Raw genomic sequence first — 24,459 nt, forward strand, 5'->3', positions numbered from 1 at the left:
CAAAGCAGTGTTAAACATGAGGGGTGGGAAAACTTTAGAAAAAAATTCCCAAGGCTAACCATAGCCAACCAGGTAACAGAGCTCAACCATAAACAATTGGAGCTCACCAGAAAAAAAACACACCCTCAAAAAGAACCAGGTCCTCCAAACATCAGCCAACAAAACCTTGCGGCCAAAAGAAGCATCGGCAGATGCCAACACAATTACTTTACAAAAAAATTTGTAAAAGTGTGTACTGACGACCAGGTGGCTAGCTTGCAAAACCTGCATCACTGACGCTTAAAGACCGAAAGCCAGGGAGACACTAAGCTCTCTAGTAGAATGCACCTAAACAGGGAAAGGAGGAACCTGACCCCTGATGCAATAGGCCTGAACCACCATCTGTCTGATCCATCTGGTGGCAGAAGAAGCGGACAACCCTTTGTGAGGTCTGTCCGTGAGCGCAAATAGAGAGACTGACTTCCTAAAAGACTCCGTTACTGCTAGGTGCACCCTAATTGCCTGGACCACATCCAAGACATGCAAGGCAATTTCCTTCAGATGTTTAGGCTTGGAACACAGGGAAGGCAACACAAGGTCTTCATTCAAAATGACAGTCAGAGACCACCTTAGGAAGGAATGACAGACAGAGGCAAAGCACCACCTTATCCTTGTGAAGCACCATAAGGTGGACAAAATAACGCCCTTAGTTCCAACACCCTGGATGCAGGAGGTAATAGCTACCAAAGAAGGCCACCTTCTGAGGCAATATAAGCACAGAAACCTCCTGAATATTTTCAAAGAGAAGCTTCAGTACAGCTAAAAGCACCACATTAAGATTCCAGGGCGGCAAAAGAGCCTGCACTGCAGGAACACCAGGGAGTGTGTGGCCAAAGGTCGTTGAAAAAAGACTGCCAAAACCTGATACCTGGCCCTTGATAGTACTCAAGGCCAATTTTTGTTCAACCCCCAATTGAGGGAAGGTTAAGATCCTATACACCGAGAAGGAGCGAGGATGAACCCCAAGAGACTCACACCATGCAATGCACGTCTTCCAAGTATGATGTTAGATCCTCCTAGAGGCAGGTTTCCAAGTGTTTAACAGCCTAGGAATCACCAATTCAAACAAAATGATAAAAGAGGAAAAAAAATCCATTTAGAATTAAATAACTGCCAGGACCACAGATCCCAGCAAGGAAGGTCTAATCCTGTCTAGGCAGAAAAAAACTGAGTGCCTATAGCTGAGAGTGGGTGTATACCCCCTGGGACTGCCCATAGGCATAGTCAAGCTTTTTCCTGCCTAGTGTCCTACTCCTGTAGAGCGCAGTATAACCCAATGGTTAAGAAGAATCAGGAGCTGTGTCCGTCAATGAACGAAAGAGAAAAACTATTTTTTTTTTTTTTTACTTATCAGTAAAATCAGTTTTCTGGAGTACAGTACAGGACACTGGCTTCTTTAAATCCTAACATCTGAGTTATATGCAGTTACCTTCAAGTGCCTGGACACCAGCAAAAAGAAGGATGAATAGACATCCCGCTATATAACCTCTCCTACTCCCACATGAGTTGTGGCAAGAAATAGGGAGATCATAACAGAGTAAAGGGTCCTGTAATGTAATTGATAAACAGATTTTACTGTTAAGTCAAAGAGCATTCCAAGTGAGTGATGGGAGACACAGCAAATAACCCCAACAGGCACACATAACAAGTAGGCCAAAGAAGGGCTCAACAGACCCAAGGAAAAACCTGTAAAACCTTACAAGGAAAACCTGTCAGACAATGGAAAATCCCTGGTAGGCTCAAAGGGCAGCTTCTGAAGAGCAGAGAGAACCTGACTGGGATCCCAGGGGAAACGCGTTAGATGAAATGCACATCGTGACGTCACATGACAGGTTAAATATAAAGTGCATTGTATATATATGTGCATATTTTGATAACATTACTTAAATATATTAAAAAATTATTATTAAATATATATTAATTAGAAATTATTGTCAGAACTCGTATGTCCACATACAACACACAATCCACAACCATATACATCTATTTAATTGTAATTTTAATAATAAAGAATGCATATTTTAATAATTTCTTTTATATATTTATGTAATGTTATCAAAATACGCACATATATATATATATATATATATATATATATATATATATATATATATATATATATATATATATATATATATATATATATACACATACACATATATATATATATATATATATATATATATATATATATATATATATATACACACACACACACACACACACATACACATACACAATGCACTTTATATTTATTCCACTGACATACTATTGGCATGAATTTATTGTTATTTATATATTTGCCATAATAATTTATTGTCATCGGTTTACATATCTATATATTTGATTGCCAGTATGATAGAGTAAACACTTAATATTAAGGTGGGTTATATTATGTTAAGATGTACGGATAATTATGCAGCATAACGGAAGTACGGTTTGTGTCTATCTATATGGCGGGGACACGAGCGCACACCAGCTTCCGGGTGTAATGTGTGGGGCGGAGTGAGGAGCGGCGACTCCGGCATATAAAGGCTGTAAGACATGTGACTCCACCTCTGAAGAAGTCTAGCCAATGACGAAAAGCACGTCATGACGTCACATGAGCTCGGTGGAACGCAAGCCGGAAGTGCCGTTCTCCACATCGTAGCTCACATGTGTGACGGCGTTTTTTACTGCTCTTTACTGTTTTTTACTGTTTTACTGGACTTTCCCTGATTATACTTGCCTCTATATTTTATTGGGACTGTATTTCGGATCGTCTGGATTGTGTGCAACAAATTATCATCATTTAAAACGATTCTGCACTATCTGGATTTTTTTTCCTCTTTATACGTCCCCCATTGGAGGTGATCAGCAGGAGGAGTGCTACTGCAAGGATAGATACCTGCCTGGAGGGAACGCATCCCGGCCCTGAGGGGGTCACTAAAGCACGTACGGTCCTAGTGTCATAAGACATATAGGACCCCCGCGATCTGGTGAGTGTGAATTTCATCCATTTTCTGTCACAGTGGAACACAAGAAGGGACACCAGGGAAAGAGTGAATTAACCTATCACGAAGCACCAAGCACTATTCACTGTGCACTTTATTTTGGACATTTCTTGCTAAGAAGTCACATTTTTATTACCAATCTTTACTTGCACTTAAATCTTATTTGCACATGTACTCATTTTTGCACATGAACCTTAAGGATAATTTATGTGAATAATATATTTTTGCACTATTTTACAACGTATTTGTTTATATATTTTTTATCACATTATCATATATTTATTCATTGCAATCCTATTTCAGTACTATTTTATTTATTTTATCATTTGCATCATACCATGGTATCTATATTAATTTTAATACTGGTATTAATTAAATTTTTAAGCAAGCACTATAGGTAATCATATATTAACTGATTACTTCACTTTTTGAGCACTCGCACTTTACTATAGCAGCTGCGAATCACATTTATTCGATTAACTATTTGATTAGGTCTTCACAAATTTATAGGTCTCTCCACGTGGCGCGGGAAATATACTTTGTATATTTTACCTTTCATCTGTAGTTGCAAGTATGCCTATACAGTGTGCGAGAAATAACTTGGTAATATGACAATTTTGTGGGAAAAATAAAAATATATATTCATTGTGCAAGAGATGTGGTAAAGTTACAACTTCCAAAAAAACCACCATGCCTCATACTAAATACCTTGGAATGTCTACTTTACAAAAAGGAGTCATTTGGGGCGTATTTGTACTTTCTTGGCTTGTTAGTGTCTCAAAAAGTAGATAGGCTGTAAGTAGATCAGGTGTGATCCTTTTTCAATGATTAGCACCATAGCCAACGAATATAAAGGAGTATTAAATGTGGTGGATTCTACTTCATTGTGGTACTGGTGGAAACAGAGGAGACTGGCAGACCGATCCTAAAGGGGGTTCTATTTGGTTCACTTTGTTAAAAAAAAACAAAAAAAGGGTCAAAAAATTTTAGTGAGCCTCCCTCCCTCTCTCATTTTATTATATATATATATATATATATATATATATATATATATATATATATATATATATAAAATTATTGATGGTCCAATTAAAGAGTCAGTACCCTTACTAGGAATGCATTTTTTTTTTATGTAATCTTTATTTACAGTTTAATAAGCATTTTGTATACAGAAACTTAGAAAATAAAGCAAAAAGGAATGAATGAACAAAGGGAGTTCAAAAAGGCAGCGGTCACAGTACACATACAATGCCTTGAAAAAGTATTTATACCCCTTGAAATTTCCCACATTTTGTCATGTTACAACTAAAAATGTAAATGTATTTTATGTGATAGATCAACACAAAGTGGTACCCAATTGTAAAGTGGAAGAAAAATGATAAATTTTACATAGTTACATAGTTAGTGAGGTTGAAAAAAAGACATCAGTCCATCCAGTTTAACCTATGATGTGTGTGTTTGCTGTTAACCGTACATTGTATACCCCTGTATGTTGTGGTCTTTAAGGTGCCCATCTAATCGTTTTTTGAAACTATCAATGCTCCCTGCTGATAACACTGTTTGCGGAAGAGAATTCCACATCCTTACTGCTCTTACAGTGAAGAACCCCCTGCGTATTTTAAGGTTAAACCGCCTTTCCTCTAGTTTTAGTGAGTGGCCACATGTCTTATTGTATTGCCTTTCTCTGAATAGGTTTTTCCATATGCTAGGGTTGCCAGTACAATATTTGTACATTGATAACATATCCCCCCTCAATTGTCTCTTCTCCAGAGAGAATAAGTTCAGTGCTTGTAGTCTTTCCTCATAGCTGATGTCCTCCATTCCCCTAATTATTTTTGTTGCCCTTCTCTGGACTTTCTCCAGTTCCAGCACATCCTTCCTGAGGACCGGTGCCCAGAACTGGACAGCATACTCCAGATGTGGCCTGACCAGAGTCTTGTAGAGTGGGAGAATAATCTCTTTATTTCTGGAGTGAATACCCTTTTTTATACATCCCAGTATTCTGTTGGCTTTGCTTGCAGCAGCTTGGCATTGCATGCCACTGCCAAGCCTGTTGTCTACCAGTACCTCCAGGTCCTTTTCCATCCTAGACTCACGCAGAGGTTCCCCCCCCCCCCCCCCCAAGTGAGTAGCTTGCTTTCTGGTTTCTGCCACCCAGGTGCATTACTTTACATTTTTAAACATTAAACCTCATCTGCCAAGTAGTTGCCCACCCCATAATTTTGTTCAGGTCCGCTTGTAAGGTTTCCACATCCTGCCCAGAAGATATTGGCCTGCTTAGTTTAGTATCATCCGCAAATACTGAGATTTTACTCAATATCCCCGCCTCTAGATCATTTATGAATAAATTAAACAGGATTGGCCCCAGGACAGAACCCTGGGGGACCCCTCTTTCCACACCCGCCCAACCGGAGTACTCCCCATTAATCACCACCCTTTGCAACCTCCCCTGGAGCCAGTTCTCTATCCAGGTACTCACCTTATGGTCCATACCTACCTTCCTTAGTTTGAACAGTAAGCGTTTGTGGGGAACGGTGTCAAAGGCCTTTGCGAAGTCCAGGTACACCACATCCACAGGCTTACCTTTATCTAGATGGCAGCTCACTTCATCATAGAAGGTTAATAGATTGGTTTGGCAAGAACGATTTTTCATGAATCCATGCTGATTACTACTAATAATACCATTTTCATTACTAAAGTCTTGTATGTGGTCCCTTAACATCCCCTCCAAAATCTTGCAGACTACTGATGTTAGGCTGACCGGCCTTAGTTACCAGGGATATATCTTGGCCCCTTTTTAAATATTGGTACCACGTTGGCTTTTTTCCAATCAGCTGGCACCATACCCATCTGCAAACTATCCTTAAAGATCAAGAATAATGGTCTGGCAATCACCTGGCTGAGCTCTTTAAGAACCCTTGGGTGCAAGCCATCCGGTCCCGGTGATTTATTTATGTTAAGTTTCTCTAGTTTAGTTCCAAGTCTATCTTCTGTTAGCCATGGCGGCACTTCCTGAGGTGTATTATTTAGTTTGGCCTTACAAGCTGGGTTAGTGTAGCCCCCCAATTCTTTTGTGAAGACTGAAGAGAAGAAATGATTTAGCACTACCGCCTTTTCCCTGTCCTCTGTGGCCAAAACTCCCTTATCGTCTTTTATGGGGCCAATGTGTTCTGGCCTCGCTTTCTTACTGTTTATATACTTAAAGAATTTCTTGGGGTTCTTTTTACTCTCTTCCGCTATATGTCTCTCGTGTTCTATTTTAGCCGCCCTGATTTCGTCTTTACATTTCTTATTACACTATTTGTAATGCTTGAATGCTGCCAATGACCCCTCAGTCTTGTATTTTTTGAAGGCCTTTTCTTTAGTATTAATATGCATTTTTATGTTGGAGTTTAGCCACCCAGGGTTTAGCTTTGCTCTTTTAAATTTATTTCCCTTTGGAATGCACTGGTCAATCCCTTTGTTAAGTAAGCTTTTAAAGCACTCCCATTTTTCCTCCGTGTTCTTTGTTCCCAGGGTTCTATCCCATTTGATATTTTCTAGCAGAGAGCGTAGTTTTTGGAAATTGGCTCTTTTGAAATTCAGTGTCCTTATATTGCCCTTGTGTTTACTATTACTAGACTCAATACTGAAACAAAGTGACCTATGGTCACTGTTTCCTAAGTTGTCCCGTATTTCTATATCCGTGAGCAGGTCTCTATTGTTGGTAATCAGTAGGTCAAGTACCGCATTGTTTCTTGTCGGTGTATTCACCATCTGACCCATGAAATTGTCCTGCAAAACATTTAGGAACTGCCGAGCCTTGGCTGAATGCACGGTTCCTTCTGCCCAGTCTATATCTGGATAATTAAAGTCCCCCATTATAATGACATTTCCCATCCTTGCTGCCAATCCTATCTGTAAAAGGAGGTCCGCCTCCCCCTCCTTCCTCTGGTTGGGGGGCCTATAGCATACGCCTAATATTACCTTCCCCACAGTGCCTTCCATTTGAAGTTCTACCCATAGGGATTCTGCCTCGTCCATAGCTCCATTATTAATATCATCCCTCATATTTACCTGTATACTGTTCTTAATATACAGACATACCCCTCTCCCTTTTTTACCTTCTCTATCTCTGCGATAAAGGGAATACCCCTGAATAGTCGCCATCCAGTCATGAGAGCTGTCAAACCAAGTCTCAGTTATCCCAACAAAATCTAAGTCCTCCTCAAACATCAGCAGCTCCAGCTCTCCCATCTTGTTAGCCAGGCTTCTGGCATTGGTATACAAGCCTCGTAATGTTGCCCGGTTACATATATCCTCATTTGATGTTTTTAGGCTGCTTTCTTGATTTTTCCCCATACCCCCCCTGGGTTTAGGAGCTCCGAACACCCTACCGCTAATGTCCCCATTTCTACCCTCTGAATCTTGCTTTCCACTGGCTAATTCTACATCTGTACCCCCCCCCCCCATCACCTAGTTTAAAAGCCCCTCTAACTTTTCTGCCATCTTCTCACCCAGTACGGTTGCGCCCTTCCCATTTAGGTGCAATCCGTCCCTACCAAAGAGCCGGTGGCCGACTGAGAAGTCGGCCCAGTTCTCCAGGAACCCGAAACCCACCTTACTACACCAGCTCCTCAGCCACTTGTTAACTTCCCTAATCTCCCGCTGCCTCTCTGGTGTGGCTCGAGGTACAGGTAGTATTTCTGAAAATACTACCTTGGAGGTCCTAGTCCTCAACTTAGCTCCTAAGTCCCTGAAATCATTTAGGACTCTCCATCTTCCTCTGCCTATGTCATTGGTACCCACGTGTACCATGACAGCTAGGTCTTCCCCAGCCCCACCCAGTAATCTGTCCACCCAATCCGCGATGTGCCGAACCCGAGCGCCCGGTAAACAACAGACTGTTCGGCGCACACGGTCTTTGTGGCAGATTGCACGGTCTGTCCTTCTAATAATTGAGTCCCCTACCACCAGCACCTGTCTTTCCTTTCCCTTTCTCCCGGCCTCACTGGAGGAGTTCTTCCCCTGGCAGCTATGGGCGTCGCTCTGCTCCAGCAATGCTGGTCCTTGACTGGTTTCCCCAACATCACGCAACGGGGCGTATCTATTGGGGTGCTCCAGCCCGGGACCAGCCTCCTTGCCTTGTCCCCTTCTACCCCTCCTGTCACCCCTCTACTCTGCTCTGATGCCTGCACCTCCAATACTCCGCCCACCTCTGTGCAGGCCCCTGCCTGGTACGATCCTGGCTCTCCTTCGGTATGGACATTTGGTTCCGTGTTGCCAGCTGCCTCCCTAGATTCAGGACCTGAGCTTCCAGGGAAGCAACGTGCTTACAGTACCTGGGGGTACTGGTAGACAACAGGCTTGGCAGTGGCATGCAATGCCAAGCCGCCGCAAGCAAAGCCAACAGAATACTGGGTTGTATAAAAAAGGGGATTCACTCCAGAAATAAAGAGATTCTCCCGCTCTACAAGACTCTGGTCCGGCCACATCTGGAGTATGCTGTCCAGTTCTGGGCACCGGTCCTCAGAAAGGATGTGCTGGAACTGGAGAAAGTCCAGAGAAGGGCAACAAAAATAATTAGGGGAATGGAGGACATCAGCTATGAGGAAAGACTACAAGCACTGAACCTATTCTCTCTGGAGAAGAGACGATTGAGGGGGGATATGATATCAATGTACAAATACTGTACTGGCGACCCGAGCATAAGGAACAAACTATTCAGAGAAAGGAGATACAATAAGACACGTGGCCACTCACTAAAACTTGAGGAAAGGCGGTTTAACCTTAAAGTGCGTAAGGGGTTCTTCACTGTAAGAGCGGTAAGGATGTGGAATTCTCTTCCACAAGCAGTCGTATCAGCAGGGAGCATTGATAGTTTCAAAAAACTATTAGATGGACACCTTAAAGACCACAACGTACAGGGGTATACAATGTACGGTTAAAAGCAAACACACACATACATCATAGGTTGAACTGGATGGACTGATGTCTTTTTTCAACCTCACTAACTATGTAACTATGTACATTTTGCGCATTTGTATTCGCCCTCGATCGCATGATCACAAGATGTACACCGAGTCGCATCTCCACACCCGCCGGGCATTGTACCTACTAATCTAATGGGGATTTAGTAATTAAAGTCTGTCCTGTGTGGCTGTTTCCTGGCTTCCTAACTCTACCTTCTCACCCTCTGGTACTCCGCTACACTCGACACTCAGTCGCACAACGCTCACAATCGCACAGCCTGGTCAGTCGCACAGCCCGGTCAGACGCACTCCACTCTGTTGCACAGCCCGGTCAGTCGCACAACACTCTCAGTCGCACAGCCCGGTCAGACGCACAACACTCTCAGTCACACAAAACTCTGTCGCACAGCCCGGTCAGACGCACAACACTCTCAGTCGCACAGCCCGGTCTTAAAGATTAAAAAATTTAAAAAATACCAAAAATGTGATGCATACTAGCTCATGATGCCCTTGCCTATCAGGTTTTCCTTTTTTTTTTCCTAAGGTTTACAACCTCTTTAATGCATGCAGTACACCAAAACATTTATAAAATGTGAAATGTAATGGGAATATGGCTCCACTATGGCATCAAGGGGTCAGTGGGGGCAATGCTCTTCTAAAACATACCACAGAAAGAACAGAAATGTGGAGATTGGGAAGCCAAGAAGGTCTGAGACAGTGGAAAAGAAAAGTGGTGACAAGGCAGCAGCAAGGGGATTGCGTGTTGAGCTATTGCACAAAGCACAGGGAATCAGACAGCATGTAGCGATGAATGCAACATACAGACACAGAATGGGGTGGGGATTAGTGTAAACAGGCACAGAAATGATTGAGTCTAAGTGTAGCCAGTGAAGACCTGCAAGAGAAAACACTTCAGAAAATGACTATAATATGCATTACACAAGAATTGGTTTGGATTTAAGAAGCACGTGTGATTTTCAATTGATACTTATATCATACATCCTGAACATGTTTGGTCAGCAAGATTAAGGACTGCGATTCAGATGCTGTGAACAACCATCAGGTCTGAACATCCAGAGCTCCGTTCTGTATACTGAAGCCTCACCGGAAGTGTGGCCGGATCCCCAGCGAGAACAGGATGGTTCAATCACATTTAACATAAATACACGACTTGGATTTTTTTTTTTTTAATATAAAATATGTGGTATTTTAACAAATAATGTACCTGCATCTAGGAGCATCTGTACCACATCAGTCTTTCCATATAAGGCAGCTTCATGTAACGCACTTCCTTTTTCAGTCTGTGGAAGCAAGGTGTATAAATATGACAATCAAATGTAGTAATAAGTAAAACTGTGGCGCAGCTAAGAACTGTACACCTAGAATAAAGAGAAAGGTTGTGCCTTTTCCCAATGAAGAGGTCACTAGCCTGCCCGTCGTACTGCACCCCTTTGGTTTAATACTGTGTCAATAACTTGGAATATATATGCAAGTAAGGACATTTTTTAAATTGAGCGCTCGTAAGGGCTTTTGCCTTTACTCAGTCTATCCAGATTTAACGACTTGTTCTAGCTCAGCAAGTGATCAGCAACAACAGCCTCATGGCTCTTCAAGGATACATTTACTTTAAAGCAGAACCACACTTCATCTGAGCACCACAGACTATGCTATTGAAATCATTTTTAATATTCAAAGCAAACACACCCATCTATCCATGTCTCCATGCTCTATTTTTTTTTTTGAGAAATAACTTTGAAAAACACCCCTAGCATTTCTGGCTGTGGCAGATGATTCATGTACCATTTACTTCCTGGAATCTACCTGCCCTTAGGTCAGGCATGCAAGCAGAAGGGGGGTGTTGTTGTAGCTGGGAAAACCCTTCCTCCCCTACTGAAGACTCCAGGAATGGAAACCAGGAAGTAACTGAAGAAATGTTAAAAAAAAAAAAAAAATTTTTAACAAGTAGGTATGATATACTTTCCTATCAATTTACTAATTCTAGCAGCATAAAGATTAAGAATAGTAGATGTTGATTGAGAGTGTGAATGTTCTTTACATAGACCAAACTATCCCAAACGAACCATGTCCCTCACTAACCTGTGAGGCCACTGGATGTGGGGTATAAAAATTGTATGTAGGGATGGCTACATAAGCATATAGCACGGTGTTCTAGGTGCGAGCAGAGACTTCCTGTCTCATATCCAAAACACCATAGAGTCTACCGCAGTGGCGCTCAGCTGCTCAGAGCAAGCAATGTATTCTAGCATGAATACAAAGCTTCTTCTGATTGGCTGCTAGAGAGGCAGGCTGATGATGTCACAACCTCTGACTCAGCCAATCAGAGGAAGCTTTGTATTCATTGCTAGAATACTCTTCTGTGTTCCAGGTATAAGACAGGAACTCTCAGCTCGCACCCGGAACATAGTGCAGTATGCTCTATGTAGCCGCCTCCATGGTTGGCATATCCGAAGCCGAATCAGGTAGGCAGAAATGATGGAGCTGGAGAAAGAACCTGTGGTCTCCGAGCCCTGGACAGCGATGGCTGTATTAAATTTGTTATTTGAATATTTGTGACACAGTTGCAAAAAAAATCTATAAAGATAATATTTATTTTATCTTATTGATTTTAAAGCTCATAACTAATCCCTGGTCATTTTAAATGCTAATGGCAGCAACTATTCAACCCAAATTAGCCCTTTCCGCTGAATGCTGTGTGTGTGTCTGTTTTTGCACCAGTATTCTTACAATCTTTTCTGTTGCAAAAAAGTCTGCCTTAGTCAAATAGGCCACTTGTTGTATGCCTGAGATTCAGCTAGAATTGGATGCAGAGACAGGTGTTAAAATCTGGTCCTGTTCCAATGCAAGGGAAGCCTCGTCACTATGAGACTGGTTGCTGTGTGGGCCTTTGGCAGAGTGAATGAGTTTTTGGCATGGCTCCTTTTCATCGGTTTTCTGCCAACGCTACAGGTGAGGGTGTTCCCCTGTTGTATAGAGTCCAGGTTTCACCCATTATATTACGCATTTCCTCATAGGGATGGACAGCAACCCTGGGCCTGTATAGCACTCTGTGCCTAATGACACGCTTTGCATAAGGAGCCGAGAGCCCCCACAAAGGATCCAGTGCCCGAAACATTACAGGCCGTCCCAACACCTTAGGGTCCAGATACAGTTCTCAATGTTTTTATCAAGGTTACACCAATCTAGATGCAATGCTTCTATTGTAGTATTAGAAGACCGTGAAGAGTTAAAAAGAAGAATGATTTCTCCGTAAGGGAGAAGATGTCCAGCTTAGGACATCAGAAAAAATCAGAGGACTCATAACGTGGGGTGGAGTTATAAAGTAATCCCCTGAATGTATCAGCCTATAACCCAGGGTCTATGCATGGCCTGCAAACTGTACTGTATGATTAAGATACAAATGTAAATTTTGCAGTAGAAATTATGTTTCATCCAAATCTGTTAGAACATATACTCCCTAATGGCAACAATAGCAAAAATCCTCCTCATTTGAAAGATAAACAGTTAAAGAATGCTTGAACATTTGACCCTGCTGGAACATTGGACAACTCCAGGAAGATAAGCTACGGTACCTATATAATCTTTTCTGTAGCTGCTGGAGGGTAGCGAGGTAGCTTTTGGACGTCTAAGACTATGACAGGGAATTAACATGCTTTAAATTATGTTAAAGCACCTCTTATTGGAAGTTTTTTGTAGTAATTGATAGCCTGGTTAAGCTTCAGTGATCCTGTGAAACAGTGGACCAAACACCAGCAGATGACATGGCTCACTAAATAATCACGGGCTGTGGAAAATTCTGCATTTCATTTGGAAATCCGAGAGTCTGCAGGAAAAGTGGAGAGGCACAGAATCAAAGTTGCATGAGGTCCAGTGTGAAGTTTCCAGTCAGTGATGATTTGAGGAACTGGTCATCTGCTGGTGGTGTTGGTCCACTGTGTTTTGTCAAGTCCAAAGTCAGCGCAGCCCCTCTACCAGGACATTCTAGAGCACTTCTTGCTTCCTTCTGCTGACCAGCTTTATAGAGATGCTGATTTCATTTTCCAGCAGGACTTGGCACCTACCCACACTGCCAAAGAGGAGATCTTCACAATGGCTGCAGCCAATGACGTCACCAGTGCATTCACTTTTCTCGGCTTTCACGGCACACTTTTTATAGCTTGTTAGTTGGATTTGGTGTGGGGACACATTGGATGCCTCCAACCGCCGTTGTGCTCTTGCTGGATGCCCAATGTGTCCCTGTTCCTTTAAAGAGTGGGCTCCCTCCAGGCAAACCTGCCCTTAATTTATCCAGTGATATACATGCTCCAACTTGGAGATGTTCAAAAATGTAGAGTAATGCCCCGTACACACGTACCGATCGTCGGCCGTCTTTTGTCCAGGGCTGTCGGTGTCTGTTGAAAAGTGCAAAAGACTGCACAAGAATTTTGTCCGCCGACTACAGCCGACTGCAGAAGTGATGTCATGTAATGGTTAACTTTCCCTGTGTTTTTTCTTTTCTGAGCATGCCCAGTCTTGCAAATCTGCTGTCTGTCGGCCGAATTCTGTACTGACTGGCGAACAATCGGCCGCTCTGGTGTCGGCATACAAAAATTTTCATGCTTGCAAGACAGATTCTTTTCGGCCGAAAGTGCGCTGTCGGCAGCATCATACTAACAAGCCTACAATCGGCAGATCGGTCGTCGGCCGGTACGTGTGTACGGGCCTTTAGGAGTGCAGTACACAGCGCAGCCTTGACGTAGACACTGCAGCTTCCACATATACTTGCATGTGTTTGCCAGTAACCGGTAAACCAGTGTTTACAGGAATCACTGTCGATCACGACAGTTTATCCGATATTACCCGATCAGCCAAGCACGGAAATTCTTCTCATAAGTTGTACAGTTGTCATCTAAAAATACTATACAAATACATAAATAATAAGTGCAGCACTCAATGTGATAAGTAAACCAAACACATTCACAAAAAAACATGATAATGAAATTGCATAAACATATGGCATTGAAAGTCCCATAAGGTGTTAAATGAAACACATGAGGTGAACAAATTCAAGTGAAAATAATAGTAAAAGAAAAGGCACATAGTGTAAAACTGCTTAAAAGGAAATGTATTAAAAAGCAGGTGTGCACTTACAGACATCCAATGGTAAACCAGTAATACAGTCAAAACAAGCGCACTACAGGAAGGTCTGACACGTTTCGTCTTAGTAGACATTCTCAAAGGATATTGCTCATAGTTTTGGAGGAATCACGCATTTATAGGCCCCCAAAGAGTCAAAATCGTATCTCACCTGTTTCAGCTACCTGTCACCGCCATAACATCCAAGATGGCCGCCATCTTGGATGTTATGGGCCTATAAATATGTGTGATTCCTCCAAAACTAAGAGCAATATCCTTTGCGAATGTCTACACAAAACGGGTCAGGACCTCCCTGTAGACCACTTGTCTTGACTGTATTGCTGGTTTACCATTGGACGTCTGTAAGTGCACACCTGCTTTTTAATACATTTCCTTTTAAGCAGTTTTACACTATCTGCCTTTTATGTGATATGGTGAATGAGGGACTCACTCTTCCCTCCTTTCCACTCATTGTGAGCCCGGAATAACATCCAAGGTCATCTTAAGGAGGAATCTGGAAGCTTATCTGTGAAGCCTTTTTGACCTGTATGTCATACGACATTATAGGTCCATACCATCTGGTGAGCGCCCATTTTATTTGTTCCATCTGGTGACGGGATCTGAATATTTGTTATATCTTCCTTTTCCTGATCTGGATCAATCCTTCACTTTTTGGGACTTTCTATGTTCTATATATCATTTTATATGGGACTTTATTTTACTATTATTTTCAATTGAATTTGTTCACCTCACGTGTTTCATTTAACACCTTATGGGACTTTCAATGTCATATGTTTATGCAATTTCATTATCATGTTTTTTGTGAATATGTTTGGTTTACTTATCACATTTAGCGCTGCACTTATTATTTATCCATTTGTTTTTACAACCTGTATTTTCAGTTGTTAAGTGCTGGCAGCTCTCAGTTTATTTGGTTAGCGCGATATTTACACTTTTTTCCATTCTATAATATAAATACACTACAACACATTACATCACTTCAGATTTTTTTATTCTGTCGTACGAGAATTTTTGTAACTTTAGTAAACTCTTCATGTTTGATATAGGACTAGCATGAAAAAATACAAAACAAAAAAAAAAAAAAAAAACGGACGAGCTGTCATCTTATTTTCGGATCGTGAGCACGGGGGCTTTAAACAAGGTCGGTCAATTTTTTTTTCTTTTGCAGGCTAGCTGGTAAGTATGCTGGGAAATTGGTGTCTGTGTTATTATAAGCTTACTCGTACATACAAGTTTAAAATTAAAAACTTGCCTCAGGGCCGCATTTTGTTTTTATTTATAGTGAAGATATAAAAAAAAGCCATTGCAGAGGTCCTACATGCTCATTTATCTGGAAGGACTACTAAACCCAACCCCTAAATATGGAGATAAAAAGAGATTCTGTAGTTCAAATCAGGAGAAAGCAACCTAGGGTGACAATGCTGTTCCTTCGTAGATACAGTACAGCAAGTGAGAGCTGTCACCCTAGGACCGGAAGTGTATTGCTTATAGGATCACCAGGTAAACATGAAGGGAAGAAAAATATGAAGAAAAGAAAAGTAATGCAGCCATCATATGTAAGGACTTGTAAGCTGCAACATTAACATTACATTTTTTTTTTTTATATTTGTAGAATAACAATATATATATATATATATATATATATATATATATATATATATATATATATATATATATATATATATATATATATATATATATATATATATATATATATATATATATATATATATATCTACTTGACCACCAATTCTTAGTCATCAATTGGAATTAGGAGCCGTTTTTGCTCAACATACAGAAATTATTCATAAATAGCTTTATCTGCATCATAACCTCAAAATCTATACAGTATTTTTTTAACTGCAATTGGGGCTGTATATATATTTCTAAAAATCAATGATCAGCTACTGTACTGATACTGTAAAGAGTTCCTTTACCAGTAAGGATTTACATTAAAAATACATTTAAATTTTTGTAGTAGATTTCACTTTAGATTTTCGAATTTGCAAAAAAGAAAAATACTAACAAGTCAATACCTGGTAATTGATATCCATAGCAGCATCCAGCAAAACACGGACAACTGCTCGATGCCCATTCCGAGCAGCCAGATGGAGAGGTGTGTGCTTGCGTGTGTGGCAGCTCAACAAATTAGGATGTGCATTAAGAAGAAGTTTCACTACTTCTAAGCGTCCATACAGAGCTGCTAAATCAAGTGGCGTTTCCATCTTGTTGTTGCGCATTGTAGGGTCTGTCAGCTCTTCTAACAAAACACGCACCACTTCAGTGTGCCCATACTGGGCTGCACAGTGTAGAGCCGTCTCATTATCATTGTTCTGTAGAAAAGAAAAAAGGTAGTATACCTTTTTAAAGTACAGTAAAATTTTGCAAAACAAAAACATACAAAGTTGTTTAGTATACCGCCACCTGCTTACCATATAAATGCACCACTTTCACCCAGTATAAAAGAACACCAGGATTATTTCAACACAGAAATTAATTATGGGAGTTACTTTAGATCATGCAAGGCATTAATGAGACGGGGATATCAGCAGTCAGTCATACTAGTTCTCCATACTGTCCACCCTCACTGAAAGAGGATTTCTACTAAATGAGTGCATACAAATTATATTTGCACAAGATATTGTTTCTATTATGTTTCAAGTCAAAAAAGAAAAAAAAAAAAACGTCAAAAGGTCCAATCAAATGAAAAGATAACATGCCATGTACATATATCACAATTTCTTATCTTTCTAGCTCTCAATGTGAAATTGGTGTGACCACATGCCTCTAACACTATTTGAGACACAAACAAAAAAAAAAACGAAATCACTGGGGTTCACACACAGGGCTACACTTTCCCACAAGTATTTTAGAATGTGTGTGTCAAACACAAGGATCATGGGCTAAATCCAGCCCACCAGGCCATTTCATGTGGCCCTCCCACCCAGGGCTTTTTTCTGAGCCAAACATGGCGGAACTCCATTCTGCCCTCTCCGACTCTTGCCCTCTACTCCCTCCGCACTGTCATTTGTAAACACAGAAGCCTTCTGTGTTTACAGGGACTGTTTTCCTCTTGGCCGCTGTCACAGATCCCTGCCTGCCCTGCACTCAAGGCGAGGACAAGGAAGATAGAGATGCAGCGTGGCGTGGGGCATTACATGGTAAGCTGCACTGTGATCCCCATCTGTGCCCAGGTGCACAGATGCTGACCAATGATCTTCAAGAAAGTGAGAGGGATGTGGAGTCACCTACACTGCCGGGAGGTACTAGAGCCAGGCCAGGTAGGCGAGACGTGAGCTTTTGGCATGGGGGTATTTGAGGGCAGTGGAGGGAGATGTGTGAAGAGGGGTGGGATGGGGGAGAGAAGTGCAGACATTAGAGCCAAAGTTGGAAAATAATGTGGACAGCCTGTGAAAGAGAGCGGAACCCTGCCTATTGCACACCTCTAAACCCTGAACTCTGTATGTAGCACACTCCTCAACCCTGCACTCTGTACACAGTGCATCCCTGAACGCTGTACACAGTGCATCCCTGAACGCTGTACACAGTGCATCCCTGAACGCTGTACACAGTGCATCCCTGAACGCTGTACACAGAGCATCCCTGAACGCTGTACACAGTGCATCCCTGAACGCTGTACACAGTGCATCCCTGAACTCCACACATAACCCACTTCTTGTATTAATTGTCATTTAAAGATCCTCCCACTCTTGCAATTTGGCCACACCCACCGTTCGATGCAGGTCAGCAGGGTGGGGGGGGGGTGTTTGGGTTTCTAGACCTATTCTCTGAGAGAAAAAAGCCCTGGATAAAATGGATATAGTTTTACAGATCTACAGATCAAACTGGCCCTTTGTTGATGCAGCCCACAATAAAATGGAGTCCGACACCCCCGTTTTAGAAGGTCAGCTCTTTCCTGTATTTTCCAATTACTCTTGCAGGTTTCATAATAAAAAAGGGAAGTCTATGCTAACATGCCAGACAGTTAACGTGACAAAAACTGGCACGTAGACTTTGCTCCTGGAGTTCTCTGGCTGCTGTAAAAGGCCTTTATAAGCAGACAGTCTAACGTAAACTGATGCTCTGAAGGCCTGCCTTCAGGATGCACCAAAATGAATCCAGGCAATGATGTTGACTATTATTATTATTTCTGTTATCTTACAACTGCTTCTACAGCTTTTCTGAATGAGCACCCCACATTCCAGGTAAGCTACATAATATGACCCTTTTCTGCTAAAGTTCAGACAGTTCGCTCAAATGTGTTTGTTAAAAAGTTTCAGAAAATTCTTCAGCATGGGTTTACTGTAATTACATGGCCCAGTCACATTACTGCAATTAAAAACAATGCACCACCCGGCAGACCTGTAAGGCCTCATGCAGAGTCGGCAGAAAAAAAAATGCAGTTTATACAGGCTTTTGGCAGCTTTTTCTTCAGCTTGTATAAGCAACTCCATGTTAGCACATTTGAGCGTTTAAATTTATATTCGCAGAGGAGTGTTAACAGGGTGGAAAAAAAAACATCACAAGTGCATTTTTGAGAGGAGCTTTTGGGCAGAAAAGAATGCTTGACGCGCATAAACACAATTAAACGTGGTGTTTAGAAGCGTTTGGTGGTTTTAGTACATTGATTATAGTGAAAAATGAGCAAAGGGGAATGCATTGGAAAATATGGTTATAAAAGCAAATGCCCTCAAACATGCATAAACTCTTGTGCAACGAAAGCCTGTATGAGCAGTTTTCTGCCAGAGGTTCGGCCATTTTTTCAGCTGCCTAGTGTGCATGGACCCTAACACTCTGCAAATATCACAAGGTGAAACTTCCAGAGCAGTAAGCCTAGGGACAATGCCATCTATAATTTGACCTCAAGTTCTGTGCGTCTACGAACTGAAAATTACTTTGCTGTATGGAAGAGAAATGTTACAGTTTGCCAGGGGTTTACAAAAAAAACAATGCTAGCGTCTGAGTGTGTACATTCAGAGCGTGCCATCAATTCAGAGCACAGAAGCACCAGGGGAAATATTCCAATGGGGACACTGGTTCTTGATGGCCTGGGGATCCCCAAGGGATAACTTTAAATTTGAAGGGTTGTGCCCATAGTTCCACTTTAAAAGGAGAGTTTGCTACCACTTTAACATGGCACTCAACATAAGCTAACTAAACATGTAATTATATTTTAAGAATTAAACCAAAACTGAGATTACTGCTAAAGTATTAAAATAGCATGGTTTTTTTTCAGGACTTCTGACAGTTGCTGACTAATACTTACAAACTGTTAGTAGCATGCAAAGTAGGAACTATTGCAACAACTAAAAAACAGAATTAGTACAATGTGTGTGCGTGGTATATACAAATACACACACACACACACACACACACACACACACACACACACATATACATACACACAGATAGAAGACACTAAAAAGAACAGTAAACATCAGATTTTATAGATACTGGAAAGAAAAACAACAACTGGCCACCTAACAAAGCACACTGGACACAGTGAATCAAAAGCAAGAAAACTACTGCCTGTGAAAAAGATAGCAGGTTCTTATCAAGCACCTATGCCACAAACACATGACATGAGCAATACAGGGAAATTAATGCAGCTTGGCAGAAGAGGGGTTTACACACCTTGGCATTCACATAAGGATGGAAAGGGCCATACTTTTTCACTTCTGTGACATTCTAAAAAAATAAAATGAAGGAAAAGGCAAAACAAACAAGGACAGGATGAAAGAAAAAAAAAAAAACAATAAAAGATAGGTGAGCTGAAACAGTTTTGGAAATGAAATAAAAAGCAAACAAAACCTAACTTGGAAAAAAAAAAAAAAAAACAGCACAAAAATGGATATTTACTGGATATAAACAAAAATAGTGATTTTAACCAAATGTTACATTTTCATTATCGTGGGTTTTAGCACCCATTTTTTTTTCTCTGGCCCAAGCCTCACATTAGAATCATTCTGCTTCCTCCTCTGCGCTATAGAAGCAGTTGAGCGGGCCTAGGAACTCGAAAGAAACCGGATTAGTGGAACCATCGGCGGGCAAATTTATAAAAACATGAAAAGGGAGAAATAGAGTCTAATTCGCCCACAAAATGAGAAGTATCTGGATATTTAGGCATGTGACTAATATATCACAAAAGACTTAACTGAAAATACCTGTCACTTTTTCAAAATAAGGATCCATATTCCGGTGTGTTGCCTTTGTGAACTAAGCCAATATCTTACTTTGAGCGTAAAGCACATTTATGCTTACAAAAACAAAACAATAACACCTATAATATTGTAAGTGTACATGTAGGTTATCAAGAGCATTTACTTTCTGCCACATCCTTAAAAGGTAGTTAGTTAGCTACTGCTTGTTATATAAAGCACACAAAAAAATCCTGCTGAATAAGCTGAATAATCAGAAAACTCAAACACCTGTGGTTTCAAGCTGAATGGGATGGACGACCATGTGTAAAAATGCCAGTTAGTCCATGTCAGGGGTGCAGCTTTGCCATGCTCAGACCCAGCTTTGAAAGGCACAAAAACAACAAATGGATGGGAATGTAAGCGCTCCCCACGACAAATACAAGTTGGCACAGAAGTCACCGATGAAATGTCTCAATAGTAAAAAAATCTCAAATTATTATGATAAAAAAAACTTGGCATAAAACACTTGTCAGCAAGATATGTCCAAATAAAAGGCGGTACCTGTGGTGGAAGTCAGGAAGACAAGGTGGGAACATCTTCAGGGTGGGTTTCCCTTTGGGACGATTATCCTTATTTAATGAATTTTACTTCCTAAAAATGCAACCCCACCTGATACATAAAATGACCAAGCCACAGAACCTCTCCAGAAATGTCCATCTCTTAATTGAGTCATAGCTGTTTCCAGTATTTATTTTTTTTAGAATATTAAATGGAGACTGATTACCCAATTACAGCAGAAAGGACATTGCACTCATTAATTAGGAAGCATAACTGTGTGTGTTCCTGTTGGAGATGCTTTCCTTCTGCTGTTGTACCACTGGGACATGACGTGAGGATAATCCCTCCATAATGCAAACACAGAAAGCAATAACCGGACTCAGTGGAGTAGAACCTCTGCCAGATATTTTTTTTTTGCAGCCTTTGTCCCTGTTAAAGAGACTTTGTGGCCAAATTAAAAGACTGCAGGTAAAAGCAAAGAAAAATCAGGTCTGCACTGTACAGATTGCCTAAAATGCTTAAATTTTTGAAAATTGTTGCTTGAAAGATCCCCATTCTACAGGCCTCGTTTCCCTTGTACTGTATACTTCACCCTTACAGACTATGGGCTCATAGAAGCTCCTATAAATGGAGAAACAAGAGAGGGATCTGAAAGAATCCCTAGAAATAGCCGACTGGAATAAAATCTAAGTTGCTGCGGCGAAATGCTCACTCAACAGCTTAAGAAAACCCTTATGCCCTGTACACACTATCAGATTATCTGAAGACTTTTGTCTTCAGATTTACCTTTTCTATGTAGTGCAAGGGCCTGCCGGATTGCATACAAATTGAAAGTGTTTAGGTTTGACCTCATATTATATGGTTTTGGTAAGTCTGCAGACAAAAGTCTTCAGATAATCTGATAGTGTGTACGGGGCATTACAAAGCATTTTCCCCCTGGTAAATGACCTAGACCGCATCGCTAAATTGGTCTCTCTTTGGCCTACTTTCATGGTTGTGAGGAGTGTGGAACTTTAATACAAATATAGTGGCAATGCCTTAGGGACTGTTGATTCTGGATCTGCATATACAATAGGATCGTGTCAGTTCTGAATCACAAATTCTGAATCCCTGGGAAGAATTTCTACACAGGCCTGTCTCTGACCTTTCTAGGTGTTAAAGGAAAACAATAAAAAACGCTTTTTATTGACTTGCAGTTGGTCTTTGAACTCACTACCAAATTTGACTACTTCCAGAAGAGTCCATTCCCTAGTAGAGTCCCACCCCTCCTTGCAACTCATTGCTCTCTGCTCTTCCAGGAATGTAAAATTATGGTCCTTGCCAGGCACACTCCTCCTTCCCTCACCTCGCTCTATGACCATATAACCATTTAGGCAGCAGCCAAAGCAGGAGTGAATGGGAATACTTTAGAGCAGTTGTTCAGGAACCACAGTTCCCGTCATGCCTGTGAATGTCAGCATTTTACAATGCCTCATGGGATGTGTAGTTCTGCAACAGCTGGAGGGCCATAGTTTGGGGATCCCTGCTTTAGAGCCATGGCTCCCAACCTGCGGCCAGGAGCCAACAATGAGATCATTGTTTTGTGAAAGTGCTGTGATCTCCTGCAGTCTCTTCTAATGTCTCCAGTCTGTAGGGGTATCCTGAAGCATATGTCCAACCTTCAACCACACCTAAAGCACGTCTCTGACAATCTTCTGTAGCAATATAAATAATGGATACTATACTATGCGTGGCTGCAGTTGTGGTACCCTATATCTAGTAAGTGAACAAGCACTGTAATAGTTTCCCTTGAGTGACAGCTCTGAGACTGCTTGAGTACCCAACATGACATCCAAGATGGCGGAAAACCCAGCAGCGGTCCCAGGGTTTTTGGACATCTACCCAAGGGAAGCTTTTACAGGTAAATACCATTCCTAAAACACATGAAATGCACGTATAATCTTATAGTAAGATTTTAACTACTTCCGGACAGCCCCAAGGCAGATTAACTGCAAACAAGGCAGATCTTCATTCTGACAGGGGTGAAGGGATGGGTTTTGTGTCCCTGCAAAGCAGGGAATTAAATCCATTACTTCCCTTAATAAAAACAGTACACATTTTACATGAAAACACTGGTTAGACACACAGTTAACCCTCAGATTGTCTTAGATGTTTAATATGTTCCTAGCTACTGTGATTAGTACAGTGACAGTGTATATTTTTAGCACTGTATTCGTGTCACAAGTTCCCAAAAAGTGTCAGATAGTGTCCGACTGCCCGCCGCAATATCGTAGACAAGCTATAAGCCACCGATTGCCGACATTACTAGTAAAAGAAATTATTTTTTTTAATTCCAGTATATAAACACACTATAATTCGTAGATGCTATAACGTTTGTACAAACCAATCAATATACGCTTATTGGGATTTTATTTACCAAAAATATGTAGAAGAATACATATTGGCCTAAAGTTATGAAGAAATTAGATTTTTTTCAATTTCTTTTTAATTGGATATGTTTTATAGCAAAAAGTAGTATTTTTTGCTTATAGCGCAAAAAATAAAGCGCAGTGGTAATCAAATACCACAAAAAAAAAAAAAAAGCTCTGTTTGTGGAAAAAAAAAAAAAAGCTGTTTGTGGACACATTTCATTTAGGTACAGCGTTGCGCAATTGTCAGTTAAAGTAACTCTTTAGCCGTATCGCAAAAAATAGCCCGGTCATGAAGGGGGGTAAATCTTCTGGAGGTCAAGTATTTAAATAAATGGTCTAGCAACAGGGTCTACTTCCAGTTATGGCACTGCACATACTGTAACCTCATGTGAAATCTCCCAAATAGGAACAATTTACTTCTCTTTCTCTATTCTTTCTTTAAGAAAAAAAAAAATCCGATTTTTTTCTGGATTCTTCTCTACTGAAAATGTACATATTACAGAGGAATAAAGTGTTACTAAACCCACAACAGTAAAAATCAGTCTGTATATGCAGTAAAGCATGCTTGTTATACTCACTGTGGAACCTAAGGGGATAATCCTTTGCATTGTGTATAAAGGCTGTTTGATTATGTCCCTCTGATCCTCCTCTTCTTTCACGGTCTCCAAAAAATAACCTGATATTTACAGAGCCAGGGGACGGGCTGCAAATACTCAGTTTGGTGTGTATTGCTAGAGTTTTTTTTTTTTTTTTATCTTGGGAGAGTGCATGTGATCAGCACAGGGCCAATCAGCACTGCCTGGACATGTCCAGACAGCGAATCAGGGGAGAATGAAAACTCCAAGCTTTACTAGGAACTGATAAAAGTCACAAGGCTGCTATATACTGCTGAAAAGGTATTTATCAGTTTCAATTTACTAAAATAATTGCATTTCCATGCTCTGTGTACTGTGGGAGACTAAATATAGTGAATGCCGTTTCTGGGGTTAGTAACACTTTAATGAGGTTCTGACCCCAGCAGAGCCCTAACCTAGTGAGTAGGCCAAGAAATGAAGGGAACCATCCTTGCCAGCAAAAATGGACTGTAGCGAAGCCCCTGTGGGAACCAAATTGTCAACTACTTCCTGAAATGAAAAGAAAGGCTTTTTCTATATTATACTGAGACTTGGCCATCCCAGTAACACTGTGTACCAGGTTTACAGGTTGGCCAGTT

At 41.0% G+C, this 24,459-nt stretch overlaps 1 protein-coding gene across 4 annotated transcripts in view; it reads right to left on the reverse strand.

Annotated features, from left to right (window-relative positions):
- ANKS1A (ankyrin repeat and sterile alpha motif domain containing 1A) overlaps positions 1-24,459 on the reverse strand; it is a 209,618-nt gene that overhangs the window by 149,257 nt on the left and 35,902 nt on the right. For 3 of the 4 annotated variants that reach the window (XM_082245969.1, XM_082245968.1, XM_082245967.1), the window contains exons 4-6: positions 19,772-19,825; positions 16,174-16,470; positions 10,209-10,284 (exon numbers count right to left, since the gene is read on the reverse strand). In XM_082245969.1, the coding sequence (XP_082102095.1) occupies positions 10,209-10,284; positions 16,174-16,470; positions 19,772-19,825 (427 nt within the window). The remainder of the gene's footprint in view (positions 1-10,208; positions 10,285-16,173; positions 16,471-19,771; positions 19,826-24,459) is intronic. The other variant, XM_082245970.1, reaches the window with a different exon arrangement.

Source organism: Pelophylax lessonae (genome assembly GCF_965119305.1).
Source record: "Pelophylax lessonae genome assembly, chromosome: 2".
Lineage (NCBI taxonomy): Eukaryota > Metazoa > Chordata > Amphibia > Anura > Ranidae > Pelophylax > Pelophylax lessonae.